This window comes from Eleutherodactylus coqui, chromosome 12 (assembly GCF_035609145.1).
Source record: "Eleutherodactylus coqui strain aEleCoq1 chromosome 12, aEleCoq1.hap1, whole genome shotgun sequence".
In the NCBI taxonomy this organism is placed as follows: Eukaryota; Metazoa; Chordata; class Amphibia; order Anura; family Eleutherodactylidae; genus Eleutherodactylus; species Eleutherodactylus coqui.
Window position 1 is genome coordinate 37,120,337 of NC_089848.1, and position 18,225 is coordinate 37,138,561.

Consider the following 18,225-nt stretch of genomic DNA (forward strand, 5'->3'; position numbering starts at 1 on the left):
CAATACATTGAACATGCTTTTTATCCTGCATGGCAAAAATCATTTTCAAAAAACGCTAAAAAACTGAAGCAAAAATTCAAATTTTTAGCATTTTACCTCCCCGAAAACGCAATAAAAGTGATTTTAAAAAAACGTATGTACCCCAAAATGGTACCAATAAAAACTACAGCTCGTCCCGCAAAAAACAAGCCCTCCCAGGGCTTCATCCATGGAAAAATAAAAACGTTACAGGACTTTAAGTGCAGTGAATTTAGAAAAAAAAAATAATTTCCAAAAAAGGGCTTTTATTGTGGAAAAGTGGAAAAACCCCCCAAAAATAAAAGAATTTTGGTATCATTGTAACCGTACCGACCTGCAGAAAAAAATGTAGTGTGTCATTTATGCTGCATACTTAACGCTCTAAAAAAAACCAAAAATCTATTGCAGAATTGATGCGTTTTCTCTCCCTACGATCATAAAAAAATAATGATAGTTTTCCAATATAGTCTATGTAACCAAAAATGGTACCAATAAAAACTACATTTATAAAAACAAGCCCTTATACGGCTGCGTCGACGGAAAAATAAATAAGTTATGGCTTTTGAAAAATGGAGATTAAAAAATACCAAAAATCGTTTGGTCCTCAACGCCAAAATAGGCCGTGTCCTTAAGGGGTTAATGGAGACACTTTCTGGAGGGAGCTCATGAACCGGTGACTGTTCTCACAGACCATAAGAATCTAGAGTTCCTTTATACAGCCAAAAGACTATTAGCAAGACAAGCACGATGGTCCTTATTCAAGATTTAACTTTATTGTCTCCTACAGACCGGTTTCCAGGAATGGTAAAGTCAATGCCTTGTCAGGGATTCTGGGTAAATCAGAGGGGAAGGTTGAGATGTACAGTACTATTCTGCCCCCTCCCCACCCCCAAAATTTTTTGGAATTCTTAACCCGGTCACATGATCTTGGTTATCTAATGGATAAGGGCGATTACGTAAAAGTTGAAAAAAAAGTTGAAGCTTAATTTCCCCCCACCAATACAAAAGGAGATAAAACTTCTTCCTGGAGGCTTCCGCATTTGACACCCCAACGCGATCATCCTCCATGGACCTTCCCCAACTAGGTAGGCGAGAGCCTGGAGCAGTGAGCGGAGGCCTCGTTGACCTGTCCCCTGTCACGTGATCGCTATTATACAATGGTATAAAAATGTATCTATCTACCTTAGGCCGGTCTCACAGGACTGGATAGGAGTTGTGGATTCTCCAACTGTTTGATCCACGGTAATATGTGAATCAATCAAATGCATTGGATTACACAATTCCACTTACATTAGATAGTCGGAATTACGTAATCCACTTGCAGCATGTTCTATTTTTCCTTGGATAGCCACTACATAGAGCCCATTGTGCTCTATGGTCACGGATATACCCACACCCCATATACAATTACATTGCGTATGGGATGCGGGTATCCACATTATCGCTAAGCGACAGCGTGGGAAATATAGACAGACAAATAAAAGGTGTACTGGGCATGACCACCTGCGTGAGTACGCAGTTGTGTGCAGTACATTACATGGCTGGACTACGCTGCAGGCCTTCCCGTACGGCCATGTGAGCCTGGCATTATTCAGATTGCTACCGCTAATGCCTATATAATTTACAAGACGTCCCGGGGAATGTCCACTTTTCTGCAGATCCAGCAGCAGCTTGTTGAGCACCTTCTGTTTGAGACCGCTGCATCTCGGCAAGCTTCCGAGTCTTAGGAGGTGCGAAGGCTCACAGAGCGCCACTTTTTACGCCCCCACCCTGACACTGAGGTCAAGAAATACCCCCAAAAAAGTGTTGGGTTTGCAGCAAGCATGGCAGGAGGAGGAGGGATACCCGGTGTTATTGCCCCATGTGCCCATCCCAACCAGCCTCTGTAATTACCCATTTTCAAACATACCACAGAGTTTTACATTATTAATTGTATCTAAAATTAAGGAAATGTCAAAAGGGGGGTGGAATTCTTTTTGGGGAGACCATTTTTTTTATTCCTTTTCTGTACAAGTGAGCAATGGAGCCTGGAATATATTAAGTTGTACTCTGAAAGCCAATGGGTGTTCCTTCCATTATAGACCGAGCCATGTGTCCAGTAAACAGATTAGGGCTACAATGGGGGTATGGCTGAACACAGAAGAACTAGTGCTGTAAAACTTGGGGTGCATCTCCCCATTTTTTGCTGCTTAAAACAAAGAAAACTGTCATGAAAGTGACATATTTGTGAAAAAAATTACATTTTATTTATTTTTCAACTGCTTTAGGGACTCCTACCCAATGATAAAATCGAATCGCATAAAAATCGCAAAGCACAAACTTGCGATTTTTGTGCAATGCAATTTTAACATTAGAAAGTTTCATTGACATTTGCATTAAAAAAGCAGTGATATCGCAGTGTTAAAAAAATGCTAGTGGGTGGAAGCCCTTATAATAATTTTTGCAAAAATCTGTCATCAGAATACTCAGTACACACCTAGATAAATGGGCTAAGGAGTGTAGATTTAAAAATGGGGTCACTTGTATTGTTTTGGCACCTTGATAGCTCTACAAGTCAGCAATAGAGCCTGGAATGTATTCAGTTATGCCTTTGAAGCCAAACAGTGATCCCTCCATTACAGGCCTAGCCATGTGTTCAGTAAGCAGATAGGTGCTACAATTGGTATGTTTCTGAACACACAAAACCGAGGCATCTATTTTGGGGTATCCAGTCTTTATTCATATGTGTGCTGTACAAAAAACTGTTTTTAAAATGGCACAATTTTAACGTGAAGGGAAAAAAAATCGTAATTTTTTTCCTTCTGCTTTGCTTGGATTCGTTAAAAAACTGTGGAGCCAAAATATGCATTATTCCCTTAGTAGAATTCATTAAGAGGTCTAGTTTTCAAAATGGGGTCATTTGTGGGGGTTCTCTATCGTTTTAGTAGATCAAGGGCTCTACAAGTGGGCAATGGGGCCAGAAACACATTCAAACAAAATGTATGTTTTTAAAGCCACCGGCTGCTCCTTTCAGTTTGGGCCCCTTTCTGCATAGACACACAAGATTAGGGCCACAATGGGTAGGTTTCTGAACACAGGATAAACAGGGGGATCCATTTTGGTGTGAAAATCCAGAATAAACAGATGGAAATACATATCTTATCAAAAATCTGTTGGGGCGAGATTTATGAATTGACTGAGCTGCGGCATTGATTTGCAAATTCATAAATCCCGACTCTACAACGGGATGGCTTTGATTGGTTCTTCGAATCAATGAATCCCATAACCAGGAAGCAATCTTTGCATCATGAGGCTGACTGCAACATTTGAGGCAATATTGAGCTGGGTGATTGTGCGGAATGCATAGAATGCTTTCACCATTCTGATCACTTTACTGAGAAATGCCGCAATGCGACGAACAGATTGGCAGAATTTGCTTGCTCAACAGCTCCTACAATCCTGGTTAGAAATGCTCATGAAACATCTATAGTTGTACTTGCCTCCTCTGATGAGACTTTTAATATGTTATCTCACGTTGAGAAGGGCAAGCATGGCCCTGCTTTATATGCTCCATCTGCCTCTGTGAATACTGTTATGTCAACTCAAACTTGTGGTGTGAATATGCAAAACGATACACATTGTACCACATTGTATTTCCATGCATGAAGTCTTAGAAAAATCATTCACCTAGCAGATGGCTTCTTGCAGACACATCAGAGCCAAGATTCAGATTAGGAAAAAATCTTTTAACAAGAGTTATTTGTTGCGTGAAGGCCTTAGCACGATATGAATGGTATTTTCAGAATCACGTGGGGCAGCTAAACAAAATGCACCTAAAGATATTGAAGTGCGTGGCCCAGAACCCCCCTGAATGGCAAATCCGCATACCTGGGCATAATTTATGTGTCATGCTTGGTATTGCTGAATAGATAAAATCATGGCCAGAAATATGCCAGGCACAAATTCCCAATCGGATCACTTGCAGAGATATGGGAAATTATGATCTTCCTCTCATTATCATGGCAGCATACGATGGAGGTTGTCCTTTGGAACCCTGTGGGAATAGGAAGCAGAAGAGCATAAAAGAACCACCCCCCCCCCCCCCACCTAAACACCAGTGTCTTCCTGTCCCTACAGGATAGCCAGCGGAAGACTCCTCATATGCTTCCTGACCTCCCTGAGGAGGGGACTTACCCTCTTGGGCTTTGTCAGTGTCAGCACAGGCAGGGACCCAAGGAAGACCCCCCTGCCTGCCAGGACTGCTTGTCCAGAGCGATCTCCTCCTCATAGCCTGGCCCCCAGGGGGGAGCAACCTCCTTGGGCCTCACCGGTGTCTGTGCAAGCCAGAGCCTAAGTAAGAGCCCCCTGGCCCGCGGCAGCTGCCTCGTGGAGTCTCCCAGCGGCTGGAGCCATCTTCTTCCGGGTGTGACACCGGACTAATGTAAGACGTCCACAAAGGGGCGGAGTCTCAGCTGCAACCCAATAAAGGGGGCATGGCTTAGCGTGGAGCTGCGAGAATTCAAAACAGAACATAGCAGTTGCAAGGAGTGATCTGCTACTATATGCAGGGACTGGCTCCTGATCCTCCGGTGCCCTCAAGACTCTGTTGGATCTGCCGCTGGGATGTCCACCAGAGAGGAATCAGAGACTCCACAAACAGTGTGTGGTCCTAGCAATGCACACTTCCAGCATGACACACACTTTAACATCTGTACTCCATGTTTTCCAGGACAGGGAAGCCTAGAGAGTCCAGGAAAGGAAGTAAAGAATGTCTGATCCGTCTAAAACAGCTAGGCGATACGTACACAAAGTCCCTTTGTGTGTTATGTACGCCAAAAATTTTGCAGGAGGAAAAAACTTCAGTAATGGTGGATATTCGCACCATAGTGCGAGAGGAAGTTCAGTCCTCTATATCCAGCCTCCAGCAGCCAGGCCCCTCTGCTTCCGCAAAAAGAACAAGACTTGTGGCTTCGGATTCATAATCCGAGTTAGGGGACAACCTCTCTATAGAGGAATTTTTGGGGTTCAGTGAGGAAGTGCACGAGAAGAAAAAATGTTTATTTTCCGCTGCCGACATGGACCAACTCCTAAGAGCAGTTTGTAAAACTATGGAAGTGGAGGTAGAGACACAGCAGCCTTATTCCATGGAAAACAAAATGTTTGCTGGTCTTATGCCCCAACGTAAACCAGTGTTCCCAGTAAACGCAACACTGAAACACCTAATTGATAATAACAGACTATGCTCTACATATTGCCATTCTTTTACAAAGGACTTTAAAGAAAGGCTCCTGTTTTCTGAGGATGACATAGTAACATTTAAAGAGGTCCCCAAAGTGGATATATCTATTTCCAAGATTACAAGAAGGTCTGCTTTGCCCTTTGAGGATGTTTCCCCCTCTATGGGATGCCACGGAAGGCAAGGTTGACGCCGTAATGCATAAGGCCTGGGCTGCGTCTGCCCCAACTATTAAATCCAACATCGCAGCCACGTCTGTAGCTAGGTCAATGTCAATATGGTTAGAACTGCTTCCTGTGCTAATAGATCAGAAGGCCACGAGAGAAAAAAAAAAATCGCCAATTGTCTCCCTCGTCTGTAGATGGCGACAGGGTTTTTAGCAGATGCCTCCAAGGAAACAGTCCGCTTCGGGTCTCGTTCAGTGGTTCTTACTAACACCGCCAAGAGAGCTGTTTGGGTAAAGGCTTGGTCATGGGATACGTCTTCCAAAAACAGACTGCACCCTTCCATTTCGGGGTCAGCATATATTTGGCCCAGACTTGCAATGCCTCCTGGAGCAGGCAGCGGATAAAAATCAGGGGTTACCAATAGATAGACTCACCAACAAGCCTTACGTACCCCTCATCTAAGGGATACAAAGGGAAGGGGAAAACTGGAAGGTGGTCTTAGCCCAAAGGAGGAAGGGATAAGGTTCTGTCAAGAACTTCCTTCTCTTCCAACCCCCAACAAGTGGGTGGTAGATTATCCTCATTTCATAACGTATGGCGGAACATTACGACTAATGAATGGGTCTTACGTTTAAAATCAGAGGGTTATAGGATTGAGTTCTCTTCGCTGTTCCCCAGATTTGTAATAACCTCCCTCCAACAGGCCTTGCATATAGTGATTCGGAACCTACTAATGTTAGGGGCCGCCATTCCCGTTCCTGACGGAGACCATCAGAAAGGGTTTTATTTTGTCACAAAACCAGATGGTTCTTATCGAACCATAATAAATTATAAGGCCTAAATGAGTTTATCGTGTACAGGAAATTGAAAATGGAAATGATTAAAACAACGACCCCGCTAATTAGCATAGATAGTATTATGGCCACCATAAAAGCTGCCTATTATCATGTTCCCATTCACCCCAACTCTCAAAGATATTTGAGATTTGAATTACAGATGGATGGTTCGATTCACCACTTCCAGTTTGTCTACCCTTCGGGATCTCCTCCACACCTCAAATTTTTTCTAAAATTGTGTTAGAAATGGTCGGATATTTGCGCGGATTAGGGATAATCATTATCCCTTATCTAGACTATTTCCTCCTCATTACGGAATCCCTAACAGACTTGAATTCTCAGTTAGAGGTTACTCTCCCTTCACTGCAGAAATTAGGCTGGCTCATTAACACTCAGAAGTCCAGTCTAGAACCTGAGCCTAGAAAAAGATTTTTAGGTGTCATTCTGGATTCCCACCTCCAATGCTCTTCCTTACCTCCTACAAAAGACAACATATCCTAGATACATGTGTAACCCTCCATAAAAAGCCCAGAGTATCTATTAGAGAAGCCATGCAAGTCCTAGGCCTTATGACATCCTGTATTGGTATTATACCTTGGGCCCAATTCCATAGCAAAGAGTTACAAGCCTTTATCCTTAAAAAGTGGTACAGGAATCAGGCTTCCTTAAACCAGATAATTTCCATATCACCGAAGGTGGTGGTGGATGTCAGTTGATAATCTCGCTAAGGCCACCGAATAGAACTGTGACCCTGCAGTAGTTGTTACAACTGACGCCAGCTCTACAGGGGAGGCAGATACAATGGTCCCCAAGAGGTAGCCAATACCTCTAACTTTAAAGAATTAAACGTGGTCTGGAAATCCCTGCGCAGCCTTCATGCACAGTTAGTAGGGAAACATGTTAAGATCTTCTTAGCTAATGTGACCACAGTATCACTTATTCGCCACCAGGCTTCCACCAAGAATCCTCTTCTGCAGCAGTTGGCAGGGAAGATCCTACATTGGGCGGAGCAACTGAACCGATCGATCTCTGTCGGCCTTTCATGTAAAAGGATAAGAGAATGTGACTTCGGACTATTTCAGCAGAAAGGGAAGTGGATCCCGGAGAATGGGAGTTACATCCCCAGGTGTTCGAGTTACTACAGAGTGTGTAAAGCCACAGACCTGTTCACCTCCAGAAGAAATGCCAAATGTCATCTATGCTTTTCTCGCGGTGCGAAGGTTCGGGCAGTAGGCACGAACGCCCTCTCGCATGTCTTGGATTTAGCATACGCTTTTTTTCTCCTGCTCTGATATCGTTCATATTAAGGAAGGTCCAAAAATCAAGGACTGCAGTAAAAATGATATCTCCCTTTTGGCCCAAGAGGCCTTGGTTCCCTCTGTTAAATTCCCTCTTTGTCGGAGATCCAGTTCGCCTGTCAGTGATGCCAGGCCTGGTTGTGGCCCTGGGGCCTTCTTTCCCTAGCGGATAATGGGTCAGAAAATTCCTTAGGGGTGCTAGTAGCCTTCATCCATTTATTTGGAAAACTACCCCTCCCTTGGACTTGATCTTAGTTGTACAATCATTTTGTGAACCTCTCTTCGAGCCTATACTGGACTTATCAATTTTCACCCTTCCGTACAAAATATCCCTTCCCTTGCCTAGTAGCAATTACGTCAGCTAGACGGGTGGGAGAAATACAGGCATTCTCGCATAAAGCTCCCTATATGATGGTCCATCCGTACAAAATTATGTTTACACTGGATCCCTTCTTCCAGCCAAAAGTCCTAACGGACTTCCACAGTGGGTCAAACAATAACCCTTCTTTTTGTCAAGACCCCCAAAATGAGAAAGGACGTAAGTTCCATAACTTAGACATTAGGAGGGCAGTGTTGGCGTACTTGGAGGCAACCAATTCCTTTAGGGAATCTGATAAACTCTTTGTTCAATTTTATGGTCCGGACAAAGAAAAAAACGCTTCTAAAGACAGGATCGCCCGATGGGTCAGATGGGCTATTCAAGAGGTCTACAAGTCCTAGGGCATTTCCCCTCCTGAAGGCCCACTCCACCTGGGCAATAAAGTTCTCCTGGGCAAAAAAGGCTCACGCCACCACTTACCAAATTTGCAGAGCCGCCACGTGGTCTAGTAACCACACTTTTGTGAAACATTATAGACTTGATATAGAAGCCAATCAAGATACGGCCTTTGGAAAGGTGTTACAAGCTGTAGTCCTGCCCTAAGCCCTTCTAATGATTTAGTATTGCTCCATCATATGCTGTCATGATGACGAGGGGAAAATAGGAATTTAGTTTACCGTTAAATACCCTTCTTGAAGTCATCATGACAGCATATGGGCCCCGGGCCCCACCCCTGCCTGTAAAACGTTAAATCTCTTCATATGAGAATAATGTGTGAATGTACTTTTCTGTTGAAGGTGTGGTGAACACAATAAAGCTCACCTTCTGTGCTTAAGTGTGTGTGTGTGTGGGGGGGGGGGTTCTTTTATGCTCTTGCGTTTCCTGTCCCCACAGGACTCCAGAGGGCAACCTCTATCATATGCTGTCATGATGACTTAGAAGAGGGGAATTACCAGTAAACTACATTCCTATTTTTTCCACGAGGGATACATGGCCCACCTCAATGCTCCCGAATTACATCAGAGGGGGCAGGGGAAGCTGTGTCCTCAGGGAAACTTTTAAAACTGGGACACCAGAATGAATTTTGTTAGACCTTCGGAGATATGCCTAGCGTAAGGATTTTCCCATTGACTCCAAATGAATCAGAATCTTGAGCTGGATATGCCAAATCTGGTATCTTTCTCCTTTTATTTTAAAATACTATCTTGTTGTTTATGCCAGTACACCCTTATACTCCTGTGTAACAACCTTTTCGTATATCCTTGTATGTATATATATATATTTGCACTGCTAGTTTTTTTTAGAACAAATTGCAATTTATTAGTCAAGCCTTGTCTGCTTTAAAATGAACCATAACTGCAAAGTTTTAGTTCATAATTCATAAGTCTGGGTTCCAGTTTACCTGTAAAAGTTGGTGGTGGCGTGTGTACAAGCAGCACTGTGGAGTGCGGCATGCTGCAGTACATTAGACTAGGTTGGGGGGGGGGGGATTTGCGCTTTCGGTCTGCATGTGGCAGGACCCCGTGAAAGCTGGTTACAAACCCACCTGTAGTCTGGTGATTCTACACTCACAATCCCGCTAGATTGGTCGATTGAGGCTCCACTGTGACAAGTTGGTAGCAGCGAGTGTGCTCATATTAGTCGATCCGTGACAGGAGTGATTGTTTGCCCATCTAAACACAATGACTCATGTAGCAGAAGACAAGGGTCTTTTCTTCGCACTAATTAAAACCCTCCCGCCAAGAGGTTCTTCACATATACACATGCGCACCTGAGCTAACTTATACAGTGTTTACTTAGCAGACGAGGGACATGGCGAGGATGTCTATTATTTTTACGTGTAAACGCTCAGCATTTGATAGCAAAAAAATCATTGCGTGTAAATGGGCCTCAACTCCAAGGGTGGCCTATATATTAGATGCACAGCCAATGAACTGATCTGTTTGGGGGAGGTTCAGGATGATTCTTTTGTGTTTGGGTAGATAAGCCGCCGCCAGGCACTAAAGGATCGTCCGGCGTGTCAGCGGCTTCTCTTCATCCTGAATACATGTACGCTCAGCTGATGACCATGCGGCGCTCAGCAGAACCACAACTAACTTGGCCGCCCTCAGACTCTTGGGAGTTTCCGAGTGCGGGGCTTTAGAGATGAATGGCCCGTCTCTCGGCTCGTTGGCCCTTGCGGACTCAGGTGCCGTCTCCTCCATCACTCACAGGGGGGGGGGTTTATAACGCCTTTTATGCCAGTTTCTGGTGTAAAAAGTCACATTGTTGCACAAGGGACTTACACAAAAATATGGAACATTTTTGCCTGTCTGCGTTGGCCTCACCAGTTTAGTTGGGCTTGTTGGGAGCGGGCGACCGCCCACGCCAACGCATTTATGTAGAAGTCAAAAACTGGCTTCCATGATGCCAGAAATGTGTGCCGGGTCGGACATTCCCGTGCTGAGATGTGCCTCTTCATGGGCCGGGTACGTCATGTGCCAAGGGTGGTTATACTAAGACTGGCGCTGGAAGTGCTGATCTTAGTACATTTGCCCCATTATCTCTGTAGAGGTCTCTGGGTCCTGCGGGGGGCGCTCCATACTCTCACGGCCACTGAAAGGTTTCTGTTGTTCTGCACTGATTGCTCCTGAGGTGGGCTTCCTCAGCTACAGCGGTCTATGCGGACGAAGCCTTCCGCTCTGACCAAGAGGTCTCAGGCCCCATATGGCTCGGGCCGCACCCAAGCGCTTGTAGCCCAGTTGTTGCTACAACCCAGGCTAATACAAAATGGCGGCAGCTTCCTCGTGCATAGATTTATATTCCACACTTCTGCTCCATTCACATCCTGATTGGTTGGGTTGGCTGATTCACAATTCCAGCAACCTGATTGGTTGTTTGTTTTGGCTGATTCACAGTGATTGGCTGTTTGGGTTGAATCGAGCAGAAGTGTGGCGGAATATTACTATATGCCTTCCCCGTCCGTAGAGGTTCATCAGCTGCTTCCTCACATCAGGCTACTACATAATGGCGACAGCTCCACCTGTCCGTTGAGGCTCACCAGCCCCTCCTCGCATCAGGCTACTACAAAATGGCGGCGGCGCGCAGCAGAGCGGACATAGCTGAGAGCAGCGCCGCGTGCAGCCGCCCCGCCCCCAGTCTCTCCTGCAGCCCGCGCTCTGTCGGCTTCCGCTCTGACGGTTATTTGTGCTCTCTCCGGCGCGGCGCGCTCTCCCGGCTCTTTTTGTGAGGGCGGCGGCATCGCGCGGCTTCTGGGCAGCCATGAAGCTCGTCAGGTAAGCGCGTGCGGACGGCCGATGGCGGCGGATGGGATCGGGCGGGAGGAGGGCTGAGAGCCGCTGGACTCACGAGGCTTCTGTCCCCGCAGGTTCCTGATGAAACTGAGCCACGAGACGGTGACGGTGGAGCTGAAGAACGGGACGCAGGTGCACGGCACCATCACCGGTAGGCAGTGGGGGCCACAATGGCCTGGGGAGCTGCGGGGGCCACAACGCGGGGCATGAAGTACGGGATGTGGGGGCCACAGGGCTAAAGAACGGGACGCAGGTGCACGGCACCATCACCGGTAGGCAGTGGGGGCCACAATGGCCCGGGGGGCTGCGGGGGCCACAACGGGAGGCATGAAGTACGGGACGTGGGGGCCACAGGTCACCGCAGGGCTAAAGAACGGGACGCAGGTGCACGGCACCATCACCGGTAGGCAGTGGGGGCCCGGGGGGCTGTGAGGGTTGGTTTCCCTGCGCCCCTCACACTGGGGCCGCTCTTTGGCGCCGCGCTCCCTCCTGCCCCCACGGACCTCCCGGCCTCCTCCGCCCCGCGGTGCCGCCCTCTTGTAGCGCTTTTAACCCTTTATTGCCGCCGCCCCTTTCTGTGTTGCCTCCCTCCTGTATTTCGCCCTCGCTGCCCGCGGTTTGTGTTTTGCGAGTCGTAGTTTCCAGCGGCGCCATTTAATGTACCGAACTGTAACTGATTCCAAGTGGAGTAAAACGAAAGAGCCGCCATCTTGTTTCTGCGGCGCACAAACTGCGACACAAACGATCCCTTTATTCTCTGGTCGCCATGGTTACTGCGACAAACTTGTGTTTTGTTTTTTTTCTGCTGTTTTACATTGTTTTATTTCAGAGACCTCAGTTTTATTATTTTCTGCCGCCATCTTCTGCGCGTGAACTTTAGTTTCTCCGCCGCCGTGTTTTGTGCGCCGGCTCGTGTTCTGCGAGGCGTTCTGTAGTTTGTTGGTACCGATTCAGAATACGTACGACTTTATAGATTCTAGATGGGGCAAAAGGGGGGATTTACATTTTTTTTTTCCCAGCTCCCCTGGGGGACCACAACCAGCGCCGCTCTGAGCGCTCCTGCAGCATACTGCAGTCTGACAGGCAGTCACCCCACGGGGGCGGCCTGATGGGCATCCTGCTACGGCAGCCCTGGGGTGTTTCAGAAGAAGGCCCCCGGCTGCCATGACACCCGCATGGCTCCCTGCGACGTCGGGGGGGGGGGGGGGGGGGGGGTTAAATGCCATTGTCAGAATTGACAGCATTTAAACGGTTAATAGTGCCGCTCAGCTGGTTGCAGCTATTGCCCGCGGGTGTCAGCTGTAATAAACAGCTGCTGCCCACACTGTGTGAAGGTCGCCCCAAGATCTCCCTTCATGCATATTCTGAGGCTGCGGGACGTAAATGTACGTTCTGGGCCGGAAGGGGTTAAAGGGGTTGTCCCGCGGCAGCAAGTGGGTCTATACACTTCTGTATGGCCATAATAATGCACTTTGTAATGTACATCGTGCATTAATTATGAGCCATACAGAAGTTATTCACTTACCTTCCCTGCGCTGGCGTCCCCGTCTCCATGGTGCCGTCTAACTTCAGCGTCTAATCGCCCGATTAGACGCGCTTGCGCAGGAGGGTCTTCTGCCTTCGGGTCTGCCCGGCAGCAGCGGAGTTTCGGCTCCGCCCCCTTCTACGTGTCATCACATAGCTCCGCCCCATGACGTGTGCCGATTCCAGCCTCCTGATTGGCTGGAATCGGCACACGTGATGGGGCGGAGCTGCGCGATGGCGAGTAGAAGGGGGCTGAGCCAGAACGCCGCTGCTGCCGGGCAGACCCGAAGGCAGAAGACCCTCCTGCGCAAGCGCGTCTAATCGGGCGATTAGACGCTGAAGTTAGACGGCACCATGGAGACGGGGACGCCAGCGCAGGGAAGGTAAGTGAATAACTTCTGTATGGCTCATAATTAATGCACGATGTACATTACAAAGTGCATTAATATGGCCATACGGAAGTGTATAGACCCACTTGCTGCCGCGGGACAACCCCTTTAATGCGCCTCCTCACCCGTTACAACGGCCCCGTGAGACCGGCTAACAAATAAAAAAAATAAAAATATTGCGCGGTCGTCTCTTCTCCCCCCAACCTTGAAATGTGGTGTTCTGCATCCGTTATACGGTATATTAACCCCTCGGTGACCGCCTGTTTGCTCCCTAATGACCGACTAATGTTTCAGCTTTTCTCCCCGGCGTCGCCTTCCTTCTCCATAAGGCCCGATTCCCACGGCCAGGTTTTCGCTGTGTAAAATCGGCGGCGTTTCACTGCAGTTATTAGGCTCAATGTACGCGCTGCGGAATACTACAGCATGCAGTTACCCGCGGCGTGTCCTATATGCCGCAGGTATGCGCACGCACGGCTTCTATTGTAGTCGATGGAAGCTGCCCGTCACGCTATACTTCTGCTGTAGCACAGTGGAAGTATAGCGTGAATACGCGTCCTGCCCACTGCCGGCCGTGTCATGTGATGCCACTGGCGCGTCATGCGCTGTACTGCACATGTGCACCAGCGTGTCATTTGGGACTTCAACGCAGGTTAAGTATGGGGTCTTTGGGGGGGTCGCCGTGACAGACTCCACTGCGGTTTTCCGCTTGCGGAGCCCGTCACGGTCGTGTTCATAACGCCTAACATGTTTCTCAGTCAGCCGCTCGCCGGACAAGTTGCATCTTAATGGCCCTATAATAAGTTCTACAATACAGGGGAAAGAAGATTCTGCGTTGTCTGTGAGGTCATGTGACGTTCCCTGGGCGGTGTGGCTCGGTGATGATGGGTTAATAGGTTTTTTCCATTTTACATAATGGGGGGGGGGGGGGGGTTTGGTTTTTATATTTCTTTCTTAACCATAACTTTTTATTATCCCGTGAGGACCTAATTCTCACCATATTTTATCATTCTACTACACTGCAATACTTTGGTATAGCAGTGTATTAGAATGGCCATGAAGGTCATCCAGAGACTGAGCCTCCTAGGCCACCATGGCTGGCAGACCTCAGGGCCATATTCAAGCATCCGTGTGCCATAGTAACCCATCAGGACCCCCACGATCACATGGCAGGGGTCCAATGGGTGAAAGGGAGCCCCCCCCCACCCCCTGTCAGTGTGTTACATTGTACAATCGCACTGACTGCGGTGTGTAAAAGGTTAAAGAGTGAAGATCGGCGGTTTCTTCAGTCTGGCTGTCGGAGCTGGTGCCAGGCTGCCATACGACGGGAGACCTGCACCAGGCTTCCAATGCAGCGCCATCGAACGGGGTCTGGGTGGTGGTTAAGGGGTTAAATGATAGAATTTAATAAATGTACCTGCAGCTTCTGTGGCAGTGATGGTCCACCTGCGGGACGTCAGCAGAAGAGTCATGTCTCCATCTTATTACTTCTGTGATGGAAGTTGCTGTCCCTCCTCACCTTCATGTCCTCTGAGATGTACCTTGTGTTGTAGGTGTGGACGTCAGTATGAACACTCACCTGAAAGCCGTCAAAATGACTGTTAAGAACCGCGAGCCGGTCCAGCTGGAGACGCTGAGCATCCGTGGGAACAACATCCGCTACTTCATCCTGCCGGACAGCCTGCCGCTCGACACCCTGCTGGTGGACGTGGAGCCCAAGGTGAAGGCGAAGAAGAGGGAAGCCGGTAAGTTGGGGCTTGTATCAAAAGCATGTGGGATCTCTTCTATTGTGCGTCTTGTGGGGGTCTCGCGGCTTGTGTATCTCATGCCACATCGTTCAGGATTATTCCTGGGTGTGAGAGGATAAACCTCCCCATCCCCCCCACGAGTCGTGCCACCGTGTCTGTAGATCCGGGTCGTTTAGAATCTCGTTAAACTAATATTCTGTGGCCAGACTTGTATGAATATGGTGGACCGGGTGGAGTCTTACCGGAGACCGTATGCTCCCTGCGTGTCACCAGTATTTGTGATACACCGTAGTAAAATCCCATAGACTTTAATTGTCCCACTTACACGCGCCGCGCAGCATACACCCGGAAAAATTGTGGCACGTTCTGTCTTGTGTACGCTTACACGCCAAGATGGTGATCGGTGGCACGCCGCAAGTACGCCTGTCATGTAAACCCAGCCTGAGACACAGCAATGGATGGGGGTCTAACCTCGGAGAGAAAGTTGGGGTGCAGCCCCCCTCTTTCAGGAGTACAGGACCGACTGGGGGGATCTGGTCCGCCCCTCCTCCAGTAACGGGATTGGCTCACATGGAACCTTCTCGTCGTGTCCGTGTACTCGCTCTGCCACCTATGGGGGGGGCTTTGTTTCTTCTCCCCTTTATAGTAGGAGTAAGATGAGTGTTTGCTGCTCTTCGCCTGGTTTTGGCTGATGGATGTTTACCAGTGCGGCTGCCGTGTCAGATGAGCGGCACAAACTGCAGCGCCACTTATACAATCCCCGATAATATACCCCGTTTCCACCACGGCGTCCGTAGTACTATGGTGGCTGCTCCAATATAACACCCCCGTCCGCACACGGACTGCGATAACCCCTCACCCACCCCGAGGATTTGGCTGCTTCCAGCTGTTGTCATGGTGGTTTATCTTCTGCTGCGTTACAGTGCTGGTGAATTGTGGGGGCTTGGATGTCGCCTCCATATACTGTTATTACACCTCTGAAAGCTGCTTTACCGAACCTGGTAGTTAGCTTTAGGGGTTAACGTGATGACTTTGTAGGAGGGTGTGGAAGATTAATAGAACTAGAACTAGAATGCAGAGTTGCCTAAATCGTCCAGCTTCCACCAGTGACCGTGGGCCCGCGGTGCCAACGCTGCAGAGCTTGGTGTTCGTGGAGTACAACTTGTTTAAGTGACGGATCGGCTTGTATGTGCATTTTTGTTGAAATTTGCATGCAGTTTTTTTGCATATTTTTTTAAACTGTCTTCTGTGCACCCTCAATAAGTCCGGGCTCACATGACCTGTGCTGATTGCATAATACACAGTTTGTGGGTGTAATATGCAGTAGGGATCTCCCATACCCTCCCATGTTGCTTCTCACACAAGCCGCACAAAACAAAAAATTGCAGCATGTTCTATCTTGGTGCGTAGTATGCACATATACTTGCTAAATTGCTGTTAGGGGGTCACCAGGCCAGCGTGTTACCTCTAATCTGGGTTCATCTCATATTCTTCACTAATGTGGGGAAAAAAACTCCCAAGATCGCATTGCCACACGATAAGACAGAATTACCTGTGGCCAAGCACTTCTCTAGTCAGACACAACATATGGAAGTAATACTTAAAGGCAATTTTAAGTCGCAACGACACAGAAGAATTTGGGAACATAAGTTTATAACCACCTTCGATACTATGAGAAGCGGTATGAATCTCGGAGGGATTTTTCACATCAGTGAAGATTAAGATATGAGTAACCCAGAGTAGAGGTAACACGCTGGCCTGTTGACCCCCCCTAACATCAATTTAGAGACTAGAATCTTCTGGAAGCCGTCCGTCACGTGATACTTCGGCTGTGAGCACAGCCGAAGTATCGCGTGATTACATGTTGACGCATCATACGCTGCACTGCCATGCGTGCCGGCTCCCCAGACGGGACTTGCGTGGTGGATCTGAAGAGGTGAGTTTGGGGTCTTTGGGAGGAGGGGGTGGTGCTTTGTCCGACACGGCCGTGGGCATGAGGCCTTACGGAGAACAATCGCACTTTAACAAGAACGCAGCATGTTCTATTTTACTGTGTATTGTGTGATAAATCCCCAGTGGCCTCTAGGGGGCGTGTAATAAATGCTGTAAACACGCCATTACTCTGCGTTTATACCCAGCGTCGCTAAGCAACAGAGCTGGAAATGTTCACAGCGACTCAATACTTTGTCTTCACTGATATTTTCTTGCACTTTCCTCCATAAACAGTTGCTGGGCGTGGCCGGGGCCGAGGGCGCGGCCGGGGAAGAGGACGCGGCCGAGGAAGAGGAGGACCAAGACGATAGTTTGCCGAGGGAGATGCTCATGGACAAAAAACATCATTTTGTACAGATCTTTTTGTTAAATTTTAATAATGGCTTTAGAACTTGTTCACAACAAACGGGGGGTTCATTCATTTTTGTTTTTTTGAATAAAATTGTTAAAAGCTCCAACACTCCTCTCCGCTTCTGCTTCACCCGGTTTTATCATAGATTGCCCTGAGGCTTCCTGCCGCGGGACAAGCTGCCCGGGGAGTCGCAGCCGAAAGTCTCGTGGTTGTGAAACTTTGCACATTTGTTTGCTAGAATGTATAGAAAAGTCTGTTTTCAGGCCCATCGTGTCCAGAAACACTGAGGGGGGGGGGGGGGTCTCTATATATTGCAATCATGTCAGGGGTGCACGGATGGAAAACTGTTCTCACCAGAGGGGCCCTTTATTTGTTTACAGTTTTTGCTGTGCAGGATATATAGTGTTCAGTTTATTCTGCAGGTCCGTATGGAGATGATTATAACATGTGAGTTTTTTTTCTTTAATTTTTCATACAGAGAGGGGAACGTGCACAAAAAAACGAGGATTAATCTTCCTGTTTCCTTTTCCATGATTCCATCCTGACAGCACACATGGAGGTTGCCCTCTGAGTTTAAAAGTCCCCCTCCTGCCACCATTCTATCCCAATGGATCCGTGCCCAATCATTTATTACTGCTGGAAATACAACATTTTATGTCACGTATGCATGCTTTAGGTCGCCTGCAGACGGCCGGTCAGATCCCCTACGAGAATTCTCACAGCGGGACCTGACCCGAGCCCCTGCAGGGACCAGTGCGGGTCTCGCCTGCTCCCGCCGCTCTAGCTCTGTGATGATGTGACGGCTGCCGCCCACCCGGCGCATGCGCAGAGTGGAGCCAGCGGCCGGGGAGTGACACTTCTGTGCGGGGCTCTGCAAGCCCGGCGTAGAAATAGAGCATGCCGCAATTTGTTTTCCACGCGGACAAATTGCGGCCGTCTGCATAGGATTGCCTTTTGTAACGCAATCCTATGGCAGCTTCAACGGGCGGAAATTCTGCGGGAAATCCCGACGTGGAATTTCCGCCCGTCTTCAGGCAGCCTTATACAGTAATCTATAAGGGTGGGTAAGTACGTGCT

At 48.1% G+C, this 18,225-nt stretch overlaps 1 protein-coding gene across 1 annotated transcript; it reads left to right on the forward strand.

Moving 5' to 3' along the window:
* Nucleotides 1-10,973: 10,973 nt before the first annotated feature.
* Nucleotides 10,974-17,254, forward strand: SNRPD1 (small nuclear ribonucleoprotein D1 polypeptide). Its single transcript, XM_066584728.1, has 4 exons — nt 10,974-11,128; nt 11,221-11,297; nt 14,610-14,801; nt 17,031-17,254. The coding sequence occupies exons 1-4, from the start codon at nt 11,115-11,117 to the stop codon at nt 17,105-17,107; spliced, it is 360 nt and encodes a 119-aa protein (XP_066440825.1). The 5' UTR covers nt 10,974-11,114; the 3' UTR covers nt 17,108-17,254.
* The last annotated feature ends 971 nt before the right edge of the window (nt 17,255-18,225 follow it).